Raw genomic sequence first — 20,052 nt, 5'->3', positions numbered from 1 at the left:
TACTGAATGAACAATGGGTTACAGAACACATCAAGGAGGAGATTAAAATTTTTTAGAGGTAAATGAGAACACAACATATTGAAATCTCTGGGACACTATGAAGGCAGTTCTAAGAGAAAAGTTCCTTGCATGGAGTTCATTTCTTAAAAGAAGAAAAAGCTAATAAATAAATGACAAATATTATGTCTCAAAATCCTAGAAAAAAAGAACAAATCAATACCAAAAGCAGCAGAAGACAGAATATGATTAAAATCAGAGCTGAAATAAATGAAATTGATATAAAAGAAACAACTGAAAAACTTGACAGAACAAAAAGTTGTTCATTAAAAATATAAATACAATTTACAAACCCTTACCCATGCTGATGAACAGAGGGAGAGAGAAAACTCAAATCACTAACATATGTGATGAAAAAGGAAATATCACAACAGACACTACAGAAATACAGAAGATAATTAGAAATTATTTTGAAAACTTGTACTCCAATAAAATAGAAAATATCAATAAAATAGAAAATATCGAAGGCATCAACAAATTTCTATAGTCATATAATTTGCCCAAATTGAATCAGGATGATATACAACAATTTAAACAGATCAATTTCAAGTGACAAAATAGCAGATACCATCAAAAAGCCCAGGACCGGCTGAATACACAGCTGAGTTCTACAAGACCTTTAAAGAAGAACTAATACCAATATTCTTCAATTTATTTCAGGAAATAGAAAAAGAGGCAGCACTTTCAAACTCATTCTATGATGCCAATATCACTCTGAATCAAAAATCAGGCAAAAACACATCAAAGAAAGAAAATGTCAGACCAATATTTCTAATGAATATAGATGCAAAAATTCTCAGTATAAAACTGGCAAATTGAATTAAAAAATGTATAAAAAAGATCTTGCACCATGATCAAGTGGGATTCACCCCAGGGATGCAAGTTTGTTTCAACATACGGAAATCAATAAATGTAATTCATCACATCAATAGACTTAAAGATAGAAATCATGTGATCATCTCAATAGACACAGAAAAAACATTTGACAAAATATAGCACTCTTTATGTTCAAAACACTAGAAAAACTACAAATAACAGGAACATATCTCAACATTGTAAAGGCTATCTATGCTAAGCCTCAGGCCAACATCATTCTAAATGGAGAAAAATTGAAGGCATTCCCTCCAAAAACTGGAACAAGACAGGGGTGCCCTCTTTCACCACTTCTATTCAACATAGTTCTCGAAATGCTGGCCAGAGCAATTAAATAAATGAAAGAAATTAAAAGGCTACACATAGGAAAAGAAGAACTTAAATTTGCACTATTTGCTGATGATATGATTCTATACCTAGAAGATCCTAAAAATTCCACCAGAAAACTCCTAGAACTAGTAAATTAATTTAGCAAAGTAGCAGGATATAAAATCAACACCCATAAATCAAAGGCATTCCTGTATATCAGTGACAAATCCTCAGAAAGGAAAACTACCCTATTCTCAATAGCCTAAAAAAATACCTGGGAATCAACTTAATGAAAAAGGTGAAAGACCTATACAATGAAAACTACAGAACCCTAAAGAAAGAAATCAAAGAAGACCTTAGAAGATGGAAAGATCTACTTTGCTCTTGGATAGGCAGAATTAATATTATCAAAATGACCATACTCCCAAAAGCACTATATAGATTTAATACAATTCTGATCAAAATTCCAATGACATTCTTCATAGAAATAGAAAAAGCAATCATAAAATTCATCTGGAAAAAAAAGACTCAGAATAGCTAAATCAGGAAGAGTGAAGCTGGTGGCATCACTATACCAGACCTTAAAATATACTATAGAGCAAAAGTAACAGAATCAGCATAGTATTGGCACCAAAACAGACTGGTAGACCAATGGTACACAACACAGAGACTAACCACAAAGTTACAATTATCTTAGACAAAGTTGCCAGAAACATGCATTGGAGAAAATAAAGCCTCTTCAACAAAAGGTGCTGGGAAAACTGGAAATCCATATGCAACAAAATGAAATTAAACCCCTATCTCTCACCATGCAAAAAACTCAACTCAAAGTGGATCAAGGACCTAGGAATTAAACCAGAGACTCTGTGTCTAATAGAAGAAAAAGTAGGCCCTAATCTTCATCATGTGGGATTAGGCCCTGACTTCCTTAATAAGACACAAGAATTAAAACCAAGAATCAATAAATGGGATGGATTCAAACTAAAAAGTTTCTTCTCAGCAAAAGAAACAATCTGTGAGATGAACAGAGAGCCTACATCCTGGGAGCAAATTTTTATTTTTATTTATTTTTTTTTTAAGAGAGAGAGAGAGAGAGAGAGAGAGAGAGAGAGAGAGAGAGAGAATCTTTTAATATTTATTTTTAGTTATCGGCGGACACAACATCTTTGTTGGTATGTGGTGCTGAGGATCGAACCCGGGCCGCATGCATGCCAGGTGAGCACGCTACCACTTGAGCCACATCCCCAGCCCGGGAGCAAATTTTTACCCCTCACACATCAGACAGAGCACTAATTTCTAGGGTATATAAAGAACTCAAAAAGCTAAACACCAAAAAAACCCAAATGACCCAATCAACAAACGGGCTAAGGACCTGAACAGACACTTCTCAGAAGAGGATATACAATCAATCAACAAATATATGAAACAATGTTCATCATCTCTAGCAATTAGAGAAATGCAAATTAAAACTACTCTAAGATATCATCTCACTCCAGTCAGAATGGCAGCTATTATGAAGACAAACAACAATAAGTGTTGGCGAGGATAAGGGGAAAAATCATATATTGCTGGTGGAACTACAAATTGGTTCAGCCAAAATGGAAAGCAGTATGGAGACTGCTTGGAAATATGGGAATGAAACCACCGTTTGACCAAGCTATCCCTCTCCTCAGTCTATACCCAACGGACTTAAAAACAGCATACTACAGGGAAACAGCCCCATCAGTGTTTATAGTAGCACAATTCACAATAGCTAAACTGTGGAGCCAACCTAGATGCCCTTCAGTGGACGAATGAATAAAAAAATGTGGCATGTATACACAATGGAATATTACTCAGCTACAAAGAGAATAAAATCATGGCATTTGCAGGAAAATGGTTGGAGTTAGAGAAGAAAATGCTTAGTGAAGTTAGCCAATCCCAAAAAACCAAATGCTGAATGTTTTCTTTGATATAAGGAGGCTGATTCATAGTGAGATAGGAATAGGGGAGCATGGGAGGAATAGACGAACTCTAGATAGGGCAGAGGGGTGGGAGGGGGAAGGGAGGGGACAGGAGTAAATAATGATGGTGGAATGTGATGATCATTATCATTCAAAGTACAGGTATGAAGACATGAATTGGTGCGAATATAACTTTGTATACAACCAAAGATAGGAAAATTATGCTCTATATGTATAGTAAGAATTGTCATATATTCTGCTGTCATATATAAATTTTTAAAAAGTACTTTGTAAACACCACAATAAGTACAGATGCCCTTAAAGGGGTTCCCAGAAAGATATAGGCCCAAGAGCAGGAACAGGCAACAGCTGTCTGTCAACCCATGGCCTCTCCACACTTACGGACTCATTTAACCAATTCCTTTCTCAGAGGTTCAGCTAGCACATCCTTAACCAAGGGAAGAAGCAGCCCTCCTCCAGGGGTAATTGTGAATTCAGAGAGTTTAGAATGTCCTTGCTCAGACTAAGGTCCACATGGGGCTTAAGGAATGGGGGCTGATCATTCTGGTTCAGGGATCCCAGGCTACCCTGTGGGCACACAGCCTGCTCCACTGTCCAGAGTCAAGTGATTGCTTAGAGAGAAGGCTACAGAGGGGTGACAGGGGGAGGAGCCTGCGGCTAGAAAACAGGTGGCTGAAAGGAGAAGCAACATGCAGAGTGACAGTGATGGGCACTGGCTAGGCTGGGGTCACTTGGGCTGTGCCTGTGCTCTTTCCTGTCTGTGCCTGTTTCAGGAAGGACTATGAACAGGTGGTCTCCTGATGAGCACATGTGTGCATGCAACCTGATGATCTGTGCATAGATGTGCAGGAACAAGCCAAGACAGACCTTGAGGAGGGTTGTCAAACCTGTAGGGTCCCAACAAACTCAGACTGTACCTACAGGTGAACAACAAGTGGCACATGTCTCCCCTTTCCAGGACTCCTATTATCCTACATTTGGTTAAATTGCTGGCATGGTATGAAGCTCAGAAAATCTACACTGGGTGGGTAACACCCTCATTTTCAGATTGCTCTTGCTGAGCTGAGAAGGCCACACACAACTGGTAGCTGTTTTCCAACCACAGTGGGGTAAGGTGGCAGGGTGGGGAGCATGCATTGCAGGTGAGAGGGAGCCCACAGAGGGAGACAGCTGGGGCAGAGAGCAGACTGAGGACTCAGGCATGCCTGAAGGGCTATTGAGCAGGCCTCAAGGCTGGGTCCAGAATGAATTTGGTATCACATCCATGACTGAGGCACCAATTCAGTGCACACACACATCCTACCTCAGCTGGCAGAACCACACAGATCCCTGTGCCTAGGCATTCCCACGTGGAATGGGTGGGCACCCTAGATGTCATAGACTCTAGCATGTAACAGGCAACCTTCCAGGCTCCCACACTGGCCCACCTGAAATTTGGAGGAACCTGTCTGCCCAAGCTGCTTTCTGGGCCTATCTGGTACCCTCTGCCCAGGGTGCATTGGCATCTAGAACAGGGGCATGGACAGCACAGGGGGGGCTGCATCCCCACCCAGGTACTTACAATACAGTTAGAGCTGGTTATGTTGTGTTGGTTCCCAATGAAGCTGAGACCATTGTTCAAGCTGACTTCAACAAATACCTCCCTAATGCACAGAAAGGACAGATGTTGAGAACCAGCCCAGAGAGACTCAGTTCAGGCCCTTGGGGAACCATAGCCCACAGAAATCCTCATGATAATGACTCTGAAATCCCAGCATTTAAGATCTCCAGGAATATAGAGGTGGATATTGAGAGCTCATTGACCAAAGCATGAGGAGAAAGACCTCAACAATGATTTCAAGAGGACTATGGGTCAGACCACGATTCTTCCTCATAGCATCTGAGTCTATGGACCATGGCCATTGACTAAGTGACCAAAAAGTTCTGCAATGTGTCACCATCCTTAATTTTATTACAGAATATGTCATCTTATTTCTGCAAGTCAAATTGGAACAAAGGTACCAGTCTTAGGGCACATCATCTCATGCATCCTGCCCTCTGCAGATCCTGGGCCACTGTGGATTCCTAAACCCCTTGCAGGCAAGAAGGAAAGGTGGGGAAGATGCCCTTATCCCACTCAGAGATAGGCATGCTTCCTGGCAGAGGGGGGCATTCCAAATTCTCTACACATAGTGGTGGTAAATGCTGAGCACCTGATCTCCCACCCTAAGACCTCCAAGCAGGGCACTTACTGATTAGGTTGTGTTATCATTGGTCCAGGACAAATTATGGAAGTTTTGCTCATACTGGTGGGGTTGTTATCTAAAAAACAATGACATGAGAATGTCAACAGACCTGTTCATCTACCCTGGCATGCTCTGCCTGCCCTGAGCAAGCAGAGCTGATACTTTGACCATGTCCCAGCCTCTCCCCTCTGCCTATCTTCTTTTTAAAGACATCTGCTGAGCACATTCTTTGTCCAGCACTGAGCAGAACTCATTTCTATAACAGGAACAGGCAGCAAGAGCCCCTACTCTCAAGGACTCTCCTGTTAGGAACTGCAAGGGACATTGAACAAAATGAGAGTAAGGGAACATTAATGGGAAATAGTGCAAAGTGTTGTGCCATTGATAAGCAGAGGAAAGGACAGGGCATGCAGGGGGAGGATGGCTGCTTAATTATGCCTGACCTGTTCCCTTTTGTAGGTACAATTTGTCCTTTAAAAAACTAAAATATTCACACATGAATTGATGCAATATCTGAAACATGATGAAAAACACTTTTGATGGTATGAGGGAATTCAGATAGTGTGTGATGGGAATGATGAGAGTAGGTGGTAGGTGCTTTAAATTCATATACAATTCTTGGTACTTACGTAGGCAAGTGCTCTCTGAGGAGCACATACCAACCAGACAAAGAACACCCAGTGAACAGAGGGAGGAAAGAGTGTCTGGGCTGTGGGAGTGACATTTGCCAGGGCCCTGAGGTCATGAACTACTGAGCTTGTTGAGTTGGGAAGGAGTGAGCCAAGAGTGGGGTGGTTTTCATGGACCTGGAAAAACAATTGTGCTTTATTTCACATCTGATGGATCTTTCAGGAGAATGTACAGATTCTTGATATTGTTCAGCCATAAATATTGCAGGACTTTTTAGGTGTGAGGATAGAGCTATGAGAAATCAAAATGCACTGGGATTTTTGACCAGAGGAACAAGGTGGATGGTGGTGTCATCTGAGATGGGGAAACCTGAAGAAGAAATAGGGTTTCCTTCCTTCTTTCCTTCCTTCCTTCCTTCCTCCCTTCCTTCCTTGGGAGCCTGGGAAGAGCTTTATAACTTGTAGTCATGGAACCTTCTCTGCCCTGAGCCCAAATCCTCTTTACACCTCCTTAGCTGTGGCCAAGTATGAGAGCCAAGATGGGCAGCCAGCTCTGTACCTGCCGTCTTAAGGTTTCAGTGTCTTTGATTTATTCTCTGATTGAAGGAATGATTGAAGGCCCAGGGAGGCTCACTGCACCTGACTAGGTCCAGAGACTAGGTGCTGCTACATTTCCCCTCCATAAGTCTCCTGAGCTCAGGTCATCGGCAATCAGGGAAGGAAGCTGAGGACACGGTGGGGCAAATGCTGCTGTGAGGGCACCCAGCACAAACTCATCCTTATGGAGGTGTGAATCCCTACTCCAAGACACTCTTGGGCTGCTGAGGATTTATTACTTCCCATGTTTAGATGAAAGGAGAGGTGGCCGTGCATCCCAGCAGGTCTCTCCTTCCACTTGTCCACACTGCCTCTAACCACACAATACCCACTGAGAATGGTCAGCAGGGCCTGGGAACTGGCTGGTTGAGGGATGGGGCTCTGTTGTAAAATAAATGTGTAACCTGGTGGTATGAGGCATTACTTACCCACGTGAATGTTGTCTGAGAACAGGAATCTACAAATAACCTGGTCCCTACTTTTTGCATTATGAAAACCTTGTCCAGTAACAATTACTTCATAGATTTCTGGAAAAGCAAACAAACAAACAAAACCTTAAAATGTCTAAGTGAGGAAGAGCTGAGGGCTGCATTCCCTCCGCTCACTGTTCATGGGGGTCCACTCCACACAAGGTATGATTCCCAAGGGGCTCTAATGAGGCAACAGCTGCGTCTGAACCAGCATCCATGGGTCCCTCTGGACACATCCTCCTCTGGTGTGGCAGAAGTGGCTGAGTTGGGCCTTGGACACTTGGTGGTCCTCCTCCCATCAGTTGATCCAAAAAGTTCATGATTATAGCCCAAGACAGTACATGCATAAGGTCCAACTCAGAGGAAGTCTTCACACCCTGAAATCTCCAGTGCTTCCTAGCTGCAGGGCCCCAGGCTGTGCACTGAGCCGGCCCTCCCGTATGGAAGGCAGAGAGGAGCTCTGATGCACAGGCTGAAGAAGCCCTGCCTTATGCCTGTGGGGCTCCTGAATGTGGGGACTCTCTCTCCTGCTCCTTCCTGTGTTTCTGTGCCTGTGGTGGTGGAGACCCTAGAAGCAGGGCAGGAACACAGGTGTGGGACAGGAGAGGCCCCTACCCTGCCCAGGAGGTCTCCTCATAGGATGTGTCCATTCCGAACTGTGGGTCCTGAGACCAGCACATCATGCCTCATCCCTGTCTCTTCCTGAAATACCTAGGAGCACAACCACCTGCCCTGTATAGCATAGAGCACTTCCTTCTACCAGTGTGTAGCCTCCTTCTCCTGAGGCCAATACAGGGAACAGAGAGGAGAGCAGCATGGCCAGCTGCAAAGGAGTCAGGATTCCAGGCCTATTCACCTGCACGGCACCTCCTGACCCATGTCTGACTCATTCCAGACTAAAATGACACTTGAGATGCCCCAGGTCAGTTGAGCAAGGACTTTATTCTTCACCTGACCTCCTTCATTAGACTCTCTGACAAATGTATTGATTCTCATAGGATAAACTGAGGACTGATCTGTTTCATTTGGCTCTAAGGATTCTGCCTTGGGATTCCCATCTGAGTGACTGTCCCTCTGTATGTGGCAACTTGCACAAGATGGCCAGTAAGTGAACAGGTCACTGGCTGAGCTTGTATTTGGACACATCTGTCACACTGGTTCAGCTGCTAGAAGGAGTGACATCTCACATCCCCACATGGGGTTTGTCCTAACTGTTCAGATGCCAAGGCCTGTGTGACCAGGGCACATAATGACACACAGGCACCAGCCACCTGGGCTGCTTTAAACCAGAAGCAGAAGGGACCATACGGGGGACTGGGGATCCTTGAGTCCACCCCCACCCCTTAGTACTTGCCCAGCACAAGCAAGAGCAGGGGGAATGTTAAACCAAGAACCAAAGTGGAAATATCAGGACCTGCCACTGTCCCTAGGACCCATCAGCTTCCAAGTGCTAATCCAGTCACCACCTCTGTGTCTTCCAACGGTCCTGGAAGTGCTATTTCTATCCATATTAGGCCACACTTTGCACAGGCCTGGCGCCACAGGTAGCAGAGCATGGATGAACACACGGTTCGGCTGCCAACAGCCTGTGGCCATGGAGACTCCTTGTCGAGAGCAGGGAGGCCAGGACCCAGCTACCTGGGCCAGAGTTCACCGTAGCAGCTGAGCTGTCACCAGGGGTAAAAGGAGGTTGTGGGTTCTGTCTCCATCAACCACAGTGTGAGAACACCAACCATGTGGTACCAAGGCTACATACAGGGTTTGTGACAAGGAGAGGTGGCCATCCCCCAAGACCATACAATTGTGTCCTCAGCACACTGAGGCAGGAATGCAGGGTGGTCAGAGGCATCCTGGTCAGGTCTAGTCCTTGGGGACAAGGAACAGAAGTGGCCCTTTCCCCACTGGGTGACTGTCAGGGTGGACACCTTTGTCAGGCAGGAAGGTTTCCTTTGTTCCCATCAGGACACTGGAAGCTGACTTTTGTTCAGTTATTTTTCTTTATTCGTTGATATCTCTGTTTTCACACTTTTTGTGGATGTACAAACTACAGATTTTTCAAATCCCCCATCAGCCTGGTCCTCCTGGAATGAGCCCTGATTTCTCTTGACCTACTGGCCTGTTTAAATGTTATTCCATTGATTTTCTAGTGTTTCCTTGAGAATTTTTAAAAATATGTTTTTTTCTACTTTTGCAATTAAACATTTTGTGTTAGGTAAATAATATTTGGGCATATAACCACACTGTGCTTTCTAACACACATACCCCCACAATGTACATTTCATATACACCATATATATATATACACATGTACCCATGCACACCCCAACATCCACCCACCCCCAAACACTCCACCACACACACACACACACACACACACACACACAAACCACACCTTGGCACACATATACACATGCATATACCATATACCCCATGCACACTTACCCCTTCATATACCATGGAAAAACACTCCACCTACAGATACTAAATTACACACCACACACATACAAAAAAACATAATATGCAACATACCATACTCCTGACACACCACAAACCAGTCCCTGAACACTGCATATACCACAAATACCCTGCACACAGATTCCACACACCCACAACATAAGTACATACCCCACACAATACCACTGTGCTCACATACAACATATTCTCTGGCACACATACCACACAACACTGTGCACTCATGTATATTCCCCATGACCTATATAGGCAGAAACCATAAATATACACAAACACCAAACTCCCTGTTGTAATACCACTCATGCCACCCATAAATTACAAACATGCATGACACACACCACATACATATTGAATACATATACCACAAAGCTATACCAAACACACATAATTCATACAGTTCACACCCACACTTGGGCCCACAACACATACACCTCAATAAAGAACTCCACACAAACACCATACACACTACAAAACACCACACGTAAATCACACACACAGAAACACACACACCAATACATGGACTCGTGCAAATGATAAACACAGCATATACTACTCTTAGAGACTGTAAACACCACAAAGCTATTCTACAAGTCACACATGCCACACACCACATACAAATTCTGAGATGCACCACACATCACATAAACATCACACAGTGCATATAAACTTCATATCCCCCTACACAGTAGACAACACACCACAACACTGAAACACCCATCACACACACACCACACACAAACCCCCACCACTATTACCATATACACAACACACACCATGCAGTCTCACCTCCCACACAAAACACCACACACAGATTCACGCATACTCATGCAATGTGAACACTCATCAATTAAACCATCTGTCCACCCCGGGGCCCCTCAGCTCTTACCTCCTGCACACAGAGTGGAAGCCTCTACAGATGTGATTTCAATGCAGGTCTTGGAAGCAAGCTGGAAGAGAGAGGGGAGGAAGGGGGCTAGGAGTGTGACCCTCAGGATCCAGAGACATGCCGATCACCTCTGCTCACATTCAGCCAGACTCACCGATTCAACAGTGTTTTTCAGATCCTTGAATCCTGTGTCCACCCCAAATATGTAATCTGGGGAGTCTGCAATGGCTGTCATCTACAAAGGAAAAGAGGTGACTTGAGCCCCTCAGCCAGGGTACTGAGAAAGCAGCAGGTCCCCAGACCCAGGGCAGAGTGTCTTGTCCTCTTGCAGTGGAGCCAGTGAGTGTCAGGAGCTCAGGGACAGACGTTGGCTTCTGCCCACAGCCCAGGCTTAGGGAGCAGGAAGTTCCCCCCACCCACCCAGCACAGGTGGTGCTGGTGACTCACACCCTTTGGTTGTCCTTTCACCTCAGCCACCTGTTGTGCAAGTTCCCTGAGGCAGGAGAGAAGACCAGCTTCTTCCAGGCCCTGGGAAGCCACCCGTGAGACCTTCCCCAACTAGGCTGCAGAGGGCCACCTGGGCGCCTGCTCTGAAGTACCTGGTGTTTATTGTATCCCAGCACACCCACAGTGTAGATGACTGCCCCTCGACTCCGACACTTGTCAGCCTAAAAAAAAGGTGTCAAGAGTAAATCATCAGTCTATGTGGGGCACAGTGCAGGGAAACATGGACTGGACTCACCTCTTCCTTGGTCTCCTTAAATGTCATTTCTTCTAGTAGTCCACCCATCAGAGCAATAATTATGCTGGCAACGTTGTTGCCTACAGAATAATTAAGAAGGGGGGGGGCTAGTTAGCAAGTGTCCATGTGTAGCTAAAGAAGCTGTGACACTGCCGCAGGTCTCCAGAGCCCTGCAGTGACTATTGCAGGCAGGTCTGGGGCTCCCCTCACCTCAGCATTCTGAGACAGGTGCTTTGAATTCTCATTAACTCCCTTTCCCCTGAGGAAGCCCAGCCATTTGTCTACAAGGGCCAGCCTATTAGCTGTATGAAGGAAGGAGCAATCAGACCCTCCTGCAGAGCCCTGTGAAGATGGTGGAGGCCAGACACCCGATTCAGGTACAGCTTGTAGAAACTCTTGGCATCTGTGTGTCTAGAAGTTCAAGTCTTGTAGTTATAGGGATTTAGAAGGGGACCCTACAACCCCTCACTGTTGTTCCCCAACAAGTCCCACCTATTCCTGATGGAAGTTACAAGCTCACAGTTCAGAGAGACTTCTATTCAGGGTGTGCAATATATATATATCTTGTGGGGGGAGCAGGGGATCAAACCCAGGGCCTCATGCATGCTAAGCAAAAGAGATAGTTGCACTGTCCGAGCCGTATGCCCCGGAGACAACTCAAGAGAAGGAAGAAATGGATGGGAGCAGGAAGAGGAAGGTAAGGCCAGGTAGGGGAAAACAAGATGTGGATTCCACAGAAAAGAGGCCTCAGTCTGCTTAAGGTTCCTACAATATTTTTCTTTTTCCTTTTGCTCACTGGGAACAACCCTAGGTCAAAAATCATAGAGTGACCAAGATCCTTGCATTGAAACATGGGACAGCAGAGCCTACCTGATGCAAAAATCCTATGCTCTGAAAGGTGAGGTACTGACTCCAAGAGCAAGGGCTAGGAAGAGGCACTAGGAGCTAGGAATCTGCACACACCTCTCCCAGGGCACCAGCTGTGTGCCCCACCTACCATGAAGATGGCAGGGCAACTTACCTGTGGAGCTGACTTTTGCCATTTGCTCATTAACCTGCAAGGAAATGAAGAAACATTTGGTGGGGGGCAGGGAGCGAGATTCCTCAGTAATATTCTAAGAGCAGTGAGCCAGCAACCTCGACTCCAGACTCCAGCCCTACATACCAATTTAAATCCTTCTTGCATATGTTTCTGTCCTCTAGGTACCACTCTCAGAAGTTGTCGAAGACCCTCATGAATCTTTTTTCTGGAAAAAAAAAAAAGGTGAAAATGAAGGTTAACTTAGGAAGACTGACTATTACAAACCAGCTCATATACTACCCCACAGCCTTGTCTACTGTGGAACTGCTTGGACAGGAGAGGACACGAGGCAAGCAGCACCTTGACCCCCATTCGGCTCTGGGACTTGGACAGGAGGTTTGCAGCCCTCTTTGTCCATGATTCCATGAGCCCTGTGGCAGGTCAGGCGAGGGTGGGGGCCTGCTCAGAGGGTCCCATGTACTGTCTGCCTTTTTCTGAGCTCATGCCTTCCTGAGAGTATTTAGCCTCGGGAGCTCTCCACGGGCCTACACAAGGAGGCCTAGCACAGGCACGTGGTTGTGTGTGAGAGACACCATGGAGGTTCATCATTCCTGCCTCTGTCTCTGAATCTTAGAACCCTGTCCTCCTGAACACTCTGTCTTTCCCTAGGGAAGGCTGGGTTGAGAAAAGGTCATGTGGCTGACCTCTGCCAGTTTCCATCCCCCACTGCCACAGATCCCCTGGCCCCATCCTCTTCCTCCCTTTCCCCTGCCAAAGGTAGTAGCTCGTCTGCTTAATTAGAGAGCTGGGGCTCCAGGACCTCGTGTGCTCCTGGAACAAAGACCCAAGGCTGGCCGTGAGGGTGCCCAGCAGTGCTCTGTGGACTGGCTGGGAGATTTGGCCTGTCAGATGCTGTTAAAGCAGACAGACAGGATTAGGGCAGGCCAGATGGGCTCTACTGGCAATAATGGTACAGGAAGGGGCATACTGAGGCCTGGGTTGAGTACATGTGATAGGCTGAGTCAGCAAAAGGACCTAGAAAATAGACCCTGAGGGTGGCTTTCCACCGCAGGCAGAAAGAAGCTCCCCTAGGTGAAAACTGAGGGCCCTGAACCTGGCCCTGCCTGGCTCTTCCCTGAGGGCGGGGGGTGAGGAGGCCACATCCAGCCATGCCCAGGGAAGGCCAAACCAGGGGCTGCCCAGCCCAGCCCAGCACCTCCTGCTGCCAGCCGTTGGCAGCACTGCCCCTCAGGGACCCCTGCCAGCCTCCTTCCCACATCCTTCCTCTCTACCACCTCACACCCACTCAGATCTCTCCCAAACCCACACCACAGGACACACCAACCCAGGCCTTCCCTGTGTCCACAGAGTCAGCCCCTCCCTATCTCCTTGACGATATACCTGGGTGTCAACCTGTCCATATGCCCTGAAACTCCTTCCCCTTGCCTGGGGCTGGCTTGTCCCTCTTCATTCCCTGCTTCTGGCTTTTTTTGGGGGGGGGGGGAGAAGGGTGTCCCTGAACAAAAATTCCCCCACAACTCCAAACATCCAGACATCTTCAGTGTCTCCCTCTCTTCTGCGCCTGTCCTACTCTGTGCAGAGCACTGGACATTGCATCCCAAGCTCTCCCTCACCTCCCAGTCAGTCAGAAGCTCCACAACTTCCCACCTCTGGGCCCCTTGGCACAGGTGCCCCACCTCCACACCCTGGATGCTTGCTCCTCATGCCTCCCTGCAGCACCCATCCCTGCCTTGGACTCAGGGCCTCTCCTGGCCTAGACCCTCTACAAAGCACTTCCCCTGGTTCCCAGGCTGTCTCCCTGCCTCATTGGCCTGGGCAGACATTTACCTGCCATGGAAGGTCCCAGGACAGAGTTCTGGTGGGACCTACCTATCTGCCCCATGAGCTTTTAGAATAGGGATGGGGAAGGTTGACACAGCCAGCCTCCAGGGAAGAATTCAAGACTGATAAAGGGCAGGGTAGACAAACTTCTGAAAGCACAGAATCTGCAGGTATCAATGAAGCAGTCGTCAGAGGGGCACTGGCAAGCCAGGGCTGGAGGTCAATGTGGTATTTAAGGTTGTCAGGACCAGCCCACCTTGCTCTCAGTGAGCCTCTCAGATCCTTGGAGCTCCAAGTGGCCAGGCTCATCAGGCCTCCCTTGGACTTCACAGCAGCACCTACCTGTCTCCAGTGAGCGGCATGAGAATTTCTGCACCTTCTGAGTAGAGAACAAAGGACATCCGCATATTTGGACTGAGGAGGAAGCACAGTTCATGAGAAGTCAATGCACTGGTTCTACCGGATATCAGTGAGCAGCCAGGGAGGAGGTGCATATTTCCCTGATCCCCATCCCATCTCTTCTGCACTGGGGTCATTTCACATGGGGGTGGTTGTCAGAAGCATTTGGTGAAGGATTCTGAAGACTATGGAGATGAAGTGTCCAAGGAAAAAGAGGATGCTGAAGGTTTCCTGCTTCAGCTTTATATTCCCAACACCCCAACTCTCTCTAACACACACATACTCACATGCATGTGCATAAACACACACATACACACACACACACACACACATACACACAACCCACACTCATGGAGAGATACATCTACACTCCTCCATGAGCCCATCAACCTGGACTGTCTTCTACTGTCACCTTGTCTGTATCTTTGAGCCCACTTTACTCTGGCTCAAAGAGTTCATCTTCTTTTTGGCAGCCATTTACATACCTGCCTCCCCTTTCTCTCTCTCTCTTCAGTGCCCTACAACCCAAGCCCTCAGACCCCATAGTAAGATTTCTACAGGCCTCCCTGGCTGAACTCCTAGTATCTTGTTTTTTCCAAAATCACTTCACTCATAGCTATTGGAATTTTCTTCCCAAGGCACAATCTTGATCTTGTCCTCCCCAATCCATGAATCTTCCGTGACTTCCTTATGGCTCACAGGGTGAATTCTACGTCCCTTGACCTGATATGATGAGTCACTTGACTGGGCCCCAAGCTGATCAGTACAGCCTCATTTTTGAGCCTGGCTCTGAATTTCCCTCACTCCCCTGCATGTTCAGTATCACCATCATTAGAGGTCTCCAGAACCCCACCATTAGAGGTCACCTTGATGGTTGCTGTGACCCTAACTTTTCTCTATCCTCAAAGATCAAGTTAACATTTCTACCTTCTTTGGGGAAAACTACTTTTGATTTCTGGATTCTTGCTTTTTCCTTTAAATTTCCATGGCAAATCTAGTTCTCTGTACCTTTCTTTAGATTCTGAGAACCTTGAAACCCTGGGGCCAGTTACTGATTTACTGTTTTGTCTGTCTTGACTTCTTCCCAGCCTGAGAGGTCCTGGAGACAAGACCGTGTCTCTGCACTATGCCCTGTCCCCCAGAAATGTCAGGCTTAACATATATGCTCTTTGTCCAATGTTGCTGAGACCCCACATATCTAGTGTGGTTTGTTCTTTTGTGAACCAGCACCCTGGGCTCTGTGCTCCCTACATGAGGGTGCTCTGACACCCACAAAATGTATTTGCCATGCCCTCTGCCTGCCAGAGTAGTGCTCCCTGCAGCATAGAGGAGCCTGCAGTGTAGAGAAGTCATACTTTTTGAATTTATGCACCAAATGCTCCACAAAGGAATAAATGTGAATCCAGTCGCCATGCACGCTGCTGGACCTAAAAGCAAAGGAAACACGAGTTGGGGATATGGCATATTCAACAAGTGGGCAGTTTCTGCCTTGCCCCACTGTCCAGCAGGCTCTTTAATAAGTGCACCCCAGAACCAAGAACGAGAGTGGATCATACTTAGAGGTGGCATTAGTCAGGGCCAGGAGTAGAAGAGAGTGGCCAAGCAACCCCACCAACCTGGGACTGTGGGGCATCCCCAAATGAGGGAACTTTGATAATTTACCAGTGTGGCTGGTCGTGCTACATGGGGTCTGTGTAGACTCTAAATGGGTAAGGTATCTTGGATGGAAAGGTCCATCACCTCCATATGGTCTAATATGCAAGGTCTCTTTTTCCCCTCAATTTGTCCTTGTTTAAACCATTTCCTATTCTCTCTGTGGGTACCTAGATAAGGGTCCTTGGCATCACTGCCATCAAACCTACCTGGACAGCCATAGTCCAGGCCCAGGGTGTGACCAGTCCTGGCCTGTAAGTCCCCCATCCCTCAGGGTGGGGATTCTTTTGCAGACCTATGTCTGACCTGTAACCCCATGACATTGCCAGATTGCTCTCACTGTCCCACATTTCCCAACACTCACAGCAGCAAGTGCAGGGATTTTCAATAGGAACCTAAACCTCAGCAAGTACAGATGGAAACATGAGCTTACTTTATACCTAGGTTTCTCACCAGCTTGCAGTTCTCAGCTACTCTGAGCACAGAAGGCCTTTTCCAGTATGCACTGCCAGGGAAGCAGCATGTCCAGCTGTCATCATTTCCAACTAGGAGGGAGACCCACAGGCTCTTCCCATCCTGACTCTCAGGTCCCTCCTCTCTTTGTCTCACATTTAGTCCCTGGGTTGTCGGGAAGGAGGTAAAAGAAATTGGGTCCTCCTGATCTTCCACATTGTGGGAATCACTTCCATCTGGGCTACATCCTAGGGACAAAGGTGTTTGCAATTCTACAGCTGTCAGTCTGCATTGCATGAAGGAACAGAAAGTAGATTCCAGGTATGGAAGAGAAATGGAAGAGAAATGTCAAGCTTAATGTCTATTCTCTTTGTCCAAGTTCTGAGAGATGGTCTATGGTGAAACTGAGGCTGGTGCCCTTGTCTGGACATTTTTCCTGGATCCATGGTGGTTAATGTGATTGATATGTTATGAGAGTCATAATCCCTACCAGGAGTCACCATTTCTTCTTTCCATTTATCACTGTGTCCTTAAATTTGAGTGTCTGGAAGGTCATGCTTATATGTGCTGATTGTCACTTACCAATAGCAACCTTCTCTCTACCATCCACTACCTCCTCTAGGCTTCATATACAACTGCATGTAGCCGATGAGGAAATAAAATCTATATAACCCTAACAATATCAGGTTTATCATTCACTGAGCACGTATGCCAGGAAACTGATGTGCATGCATTCCTTTTAATATGAACTTATTCCCCTTTCACAACTGAGAAAACTGAGGCTCTGAAATTCTTGACTGTATTCATATCTATCATGGATCTGAAACCAGATCTTTCTCCAAATCCCACACACTGCCCACTTCATTTGGCATACCTGGATGATGATGTGGTATCCAACAATGTCTGGCTGACTAAGTGCTAGATATCAAGCCCATCCATAACACAAACTTTTGCTCTCCACACCACCCAGGCTAATGTGCAAGACAACTCCTTCTCCTAACTGAGGGTAACACTGTTTGCTTTCTTTCTTACTCTTCTTATTGTTCTCCTGTTCCCCAACCCTGACTCTGTAGCCAGGAGTATTGTCCACTGAAGACTTATGGGGAGCCAGAGTCATCAACCTCTTCATATGCTCTGCAAAAGTTTCAGTTTGAGATGATTTCCAAAGATGCTGTGTATTCTAAAACATAGAAGAAAGGGGTCTGGGTTTGTAGCTCAGTGGTAGAATGCTTGCCTAGCTCATGTGATGCACTAGGTTTGATCCACAACACTACACGAAATAGATAGATAGATATATACATAAAAATAAAGAACCAATAGATGATGTTTAAAAAAAAATCTCAAAACAAAAAAAAAAGTAAGAAGAAAGATAGTGTTTATGGAAAGAGTAAAGGAATACAGAGACAAACCACTCCCTAGAAAACTGTTAGAAATTCCCACACACAAGGCTCCAGTCATGCTAGTACCCAAGAGAGGCAAGACCACTGGATACTGAGGACACTTCTGATGTTAAAGTTTGAGTTCAAAACATCATGGTGATTTGATCATGTAGGCAGGATGAAAGAGGACGTACAGAAGCATGCAGGGGAGCCAGTTATGAAGAAGCCAACGCTTTATCTCCATTGTAAAGAGAGAAACAAAAAGAAACACCAGCCAGAACAAACTTATAATTAGAAAGAAGGGCATAATATCATAAATGAAAGCTAGTAGGTTTGCAAGTGGTTGCCTTGGGGGAGTGGGATCTGGAGTCTCACAGAGTTGGGCAGGAGTATTTATTAATTAATTTTTTAAAAATTGTTGTGAGCCTCATTCTATAATTGAAATTTCAATGGATCTTCAAATGTTTGGGGATGAATCTAAAAATGGAATTATAGTAACAAACTAGTAGCATAAATGCTGTTCAGAGAAATTGTGTCTTTGAATCTCAATGCCCTACTAACCATGGAAGCATTCCAAAACAGTCAGACACACATACACATACATACACACACACACACAGAGCACCCACAAAACAAACAAACATACAATCAAACAAAAGCAACAGAAGACCTGAATGCTTCCAGGCCAACTTTGCAGAATCTCTGGAAAGAAATGAAACTTTGATAGCAATAATATAAGTGTTCAATGGAGAAAAAGCCATCTTCAAAGTCACAGAAATGTGTATGTAGTGTTTTATTACACTTCCCCTACTCTATTCCCAGTATGGAAACAGTTTTGGTTTTGAGCAGTGGACCCAGTTTAAAATTATTCTCCTTCAATCAGAGGGAGCAGTTGCTAATTACTGTGTCCATATATTTTTACTTGTCTTGGGGACACTTCATGGACTGATTCCCTCAACTTTCCTTTGCCTAACTTGAAACATGGATAAAAAAGGAACCGGCACCCTACTTAATAACAACCACAAACCTTTAGGAGACAACAAATCATAGATACCCTGGGCCAAAAATTTTGGGTGGAGTCATACAATAGATTATTGAAGATCCAGAAGAGAAGCTCTACAACTGCATTCTAGGAAATACTAAATAAAGTCCTTCAAGTAAAAAGTGAAAGACACCAGACAATAACTCACAGCCATATGAACATAGAAAGATAAATAAAAGAGCAAATATGTGACCCATTTTTTTATTATAATCTTGTTTTGTAACTTTATTTTTTCTTTTCTGCAGCATTTATAAGACAAATGCACAAAATCATTATGAATATATGTTATTGAGCCCACAACATGTAAAGATGTAATTTGTGGCATTGGTAACAAAATGTTACATGATTTCAGACTATAGTAGAATTTTTGTATATAATTAAAGTTAAGTTGGCAGAATTTCAAATTGGCTTGCTATATATAACATTAGAAGGCTACAGGTAATCTGCATGTAATAATAAAGAAAATATCCAAAATAGAATATACACAAAAAGAAATGAGAAAGCAAATGAAATAATAAAATGTCTCATTTCAAAAGTATCAACTAAGCACAAAATAAGAGAGACAGGAAGAAAAGGAAGAACAAAAAAGGCTGAAAAAATACAGGAAACAACCATATAATGCCAAATTCCTTCCCTTTTAGAAATTACTTCAATTATAAGCAGATGAAAATATAAAGACATAGATTGTCAGAATGGGTTTAAATAATGAAAACAAATAAAAACCCATGATCTAATTTTATGCTGTTTACAAGAGACTCATTTTAGACCTAAAGGTGCAAATAATTTAAAGTGAAACTCATAAGGTCATGGTCATAAAAGTGTATTCACAAAAAGGATACTATAATTAGAAACAGACCTCTACAAAAAATCATAGTCCCAAACTCATGAAACAAAATTGAACAGAATTAAATAAAGAAATAGTGCTAAACTCAAGTTTGAGATTTTGAGATGCTCTTTTCAATCATGAATAGGACCATATAAAACAAAGAAAATAGAGAAAAGACAAAAGAGAAGATTTGAATATCATTATTTAAAAACT

The 20,052-nt window shown here is 44.8% G+C and overlaps 1 protein-coding gene across 1 annotated transcript in view; it reads right to left on the bottom strand.

The window, feature by feature from the left end:
* Antxrl (ANTXR like) overlaps positions 1-20,052 on the bottom strand; it is a 37,744-nt gene that overhangs the window by 6,980 nt on the left and 10,712 nt on the right. Inside the window, exons 2-11 of the mRNA XM_076835199.1 lie at positions 15,842-15,913; positions 14,430-14,501; positions 12,390-12,471; positions 12,246-12,279; positions 11,225-11,304; positions 11,082-11,150; positions 10,637-10,717; positions 10,483-10,543; positions 7,079-7,181; positions 4,765-4,846 (exon numbers count right to left, since the gene is read on the bottom strand). Of these exons, the coding sequence (XP_076691314.1) occupies positions 4,765-4,846; positions 7,079-7,181; positions 10,483-10,543; positions 10,637-10,717; positions 11,082-11,150; positions 11,225-11,304; positions 12,246-12,279; positions 12,390-12,471; positions 14,430-14,501; positions 15,842-15,913 (736 nt within the window). The remainder of the gene's footprint in view (positions 1-4,764; positions 4,847-7,078; positions 7,182-10,482; positions 10,544-10,636; positions 10,718-11,081; positions 11,151-11,224; positions 11,305-12,245; positions 12,280-12,389; positions 12,472-14,429; positions 14,502-15,841; positions 15,914-20,052) is intronic.

Source organism: Callospermophilus lateralis, chromosome 15 (genome assembly GCF_048772815.1).
Source record: "Callospermophilus lateralis isolate mCalLat2 chromosome 15, mCalLat2.hap1, whole genome shotgun sequence".
Classification (NCBI taxonomy): Eukaryota; Metazoa; Chordata; class Mammalia; order Rodentia; family Sciuridae; genus Callospermophilus; species Callospermophilus lateralis.
Note: the sequence above shows the minus strand (reverse complement) of the source record. Positions and strands in the feature narration are given on the sequence as shown.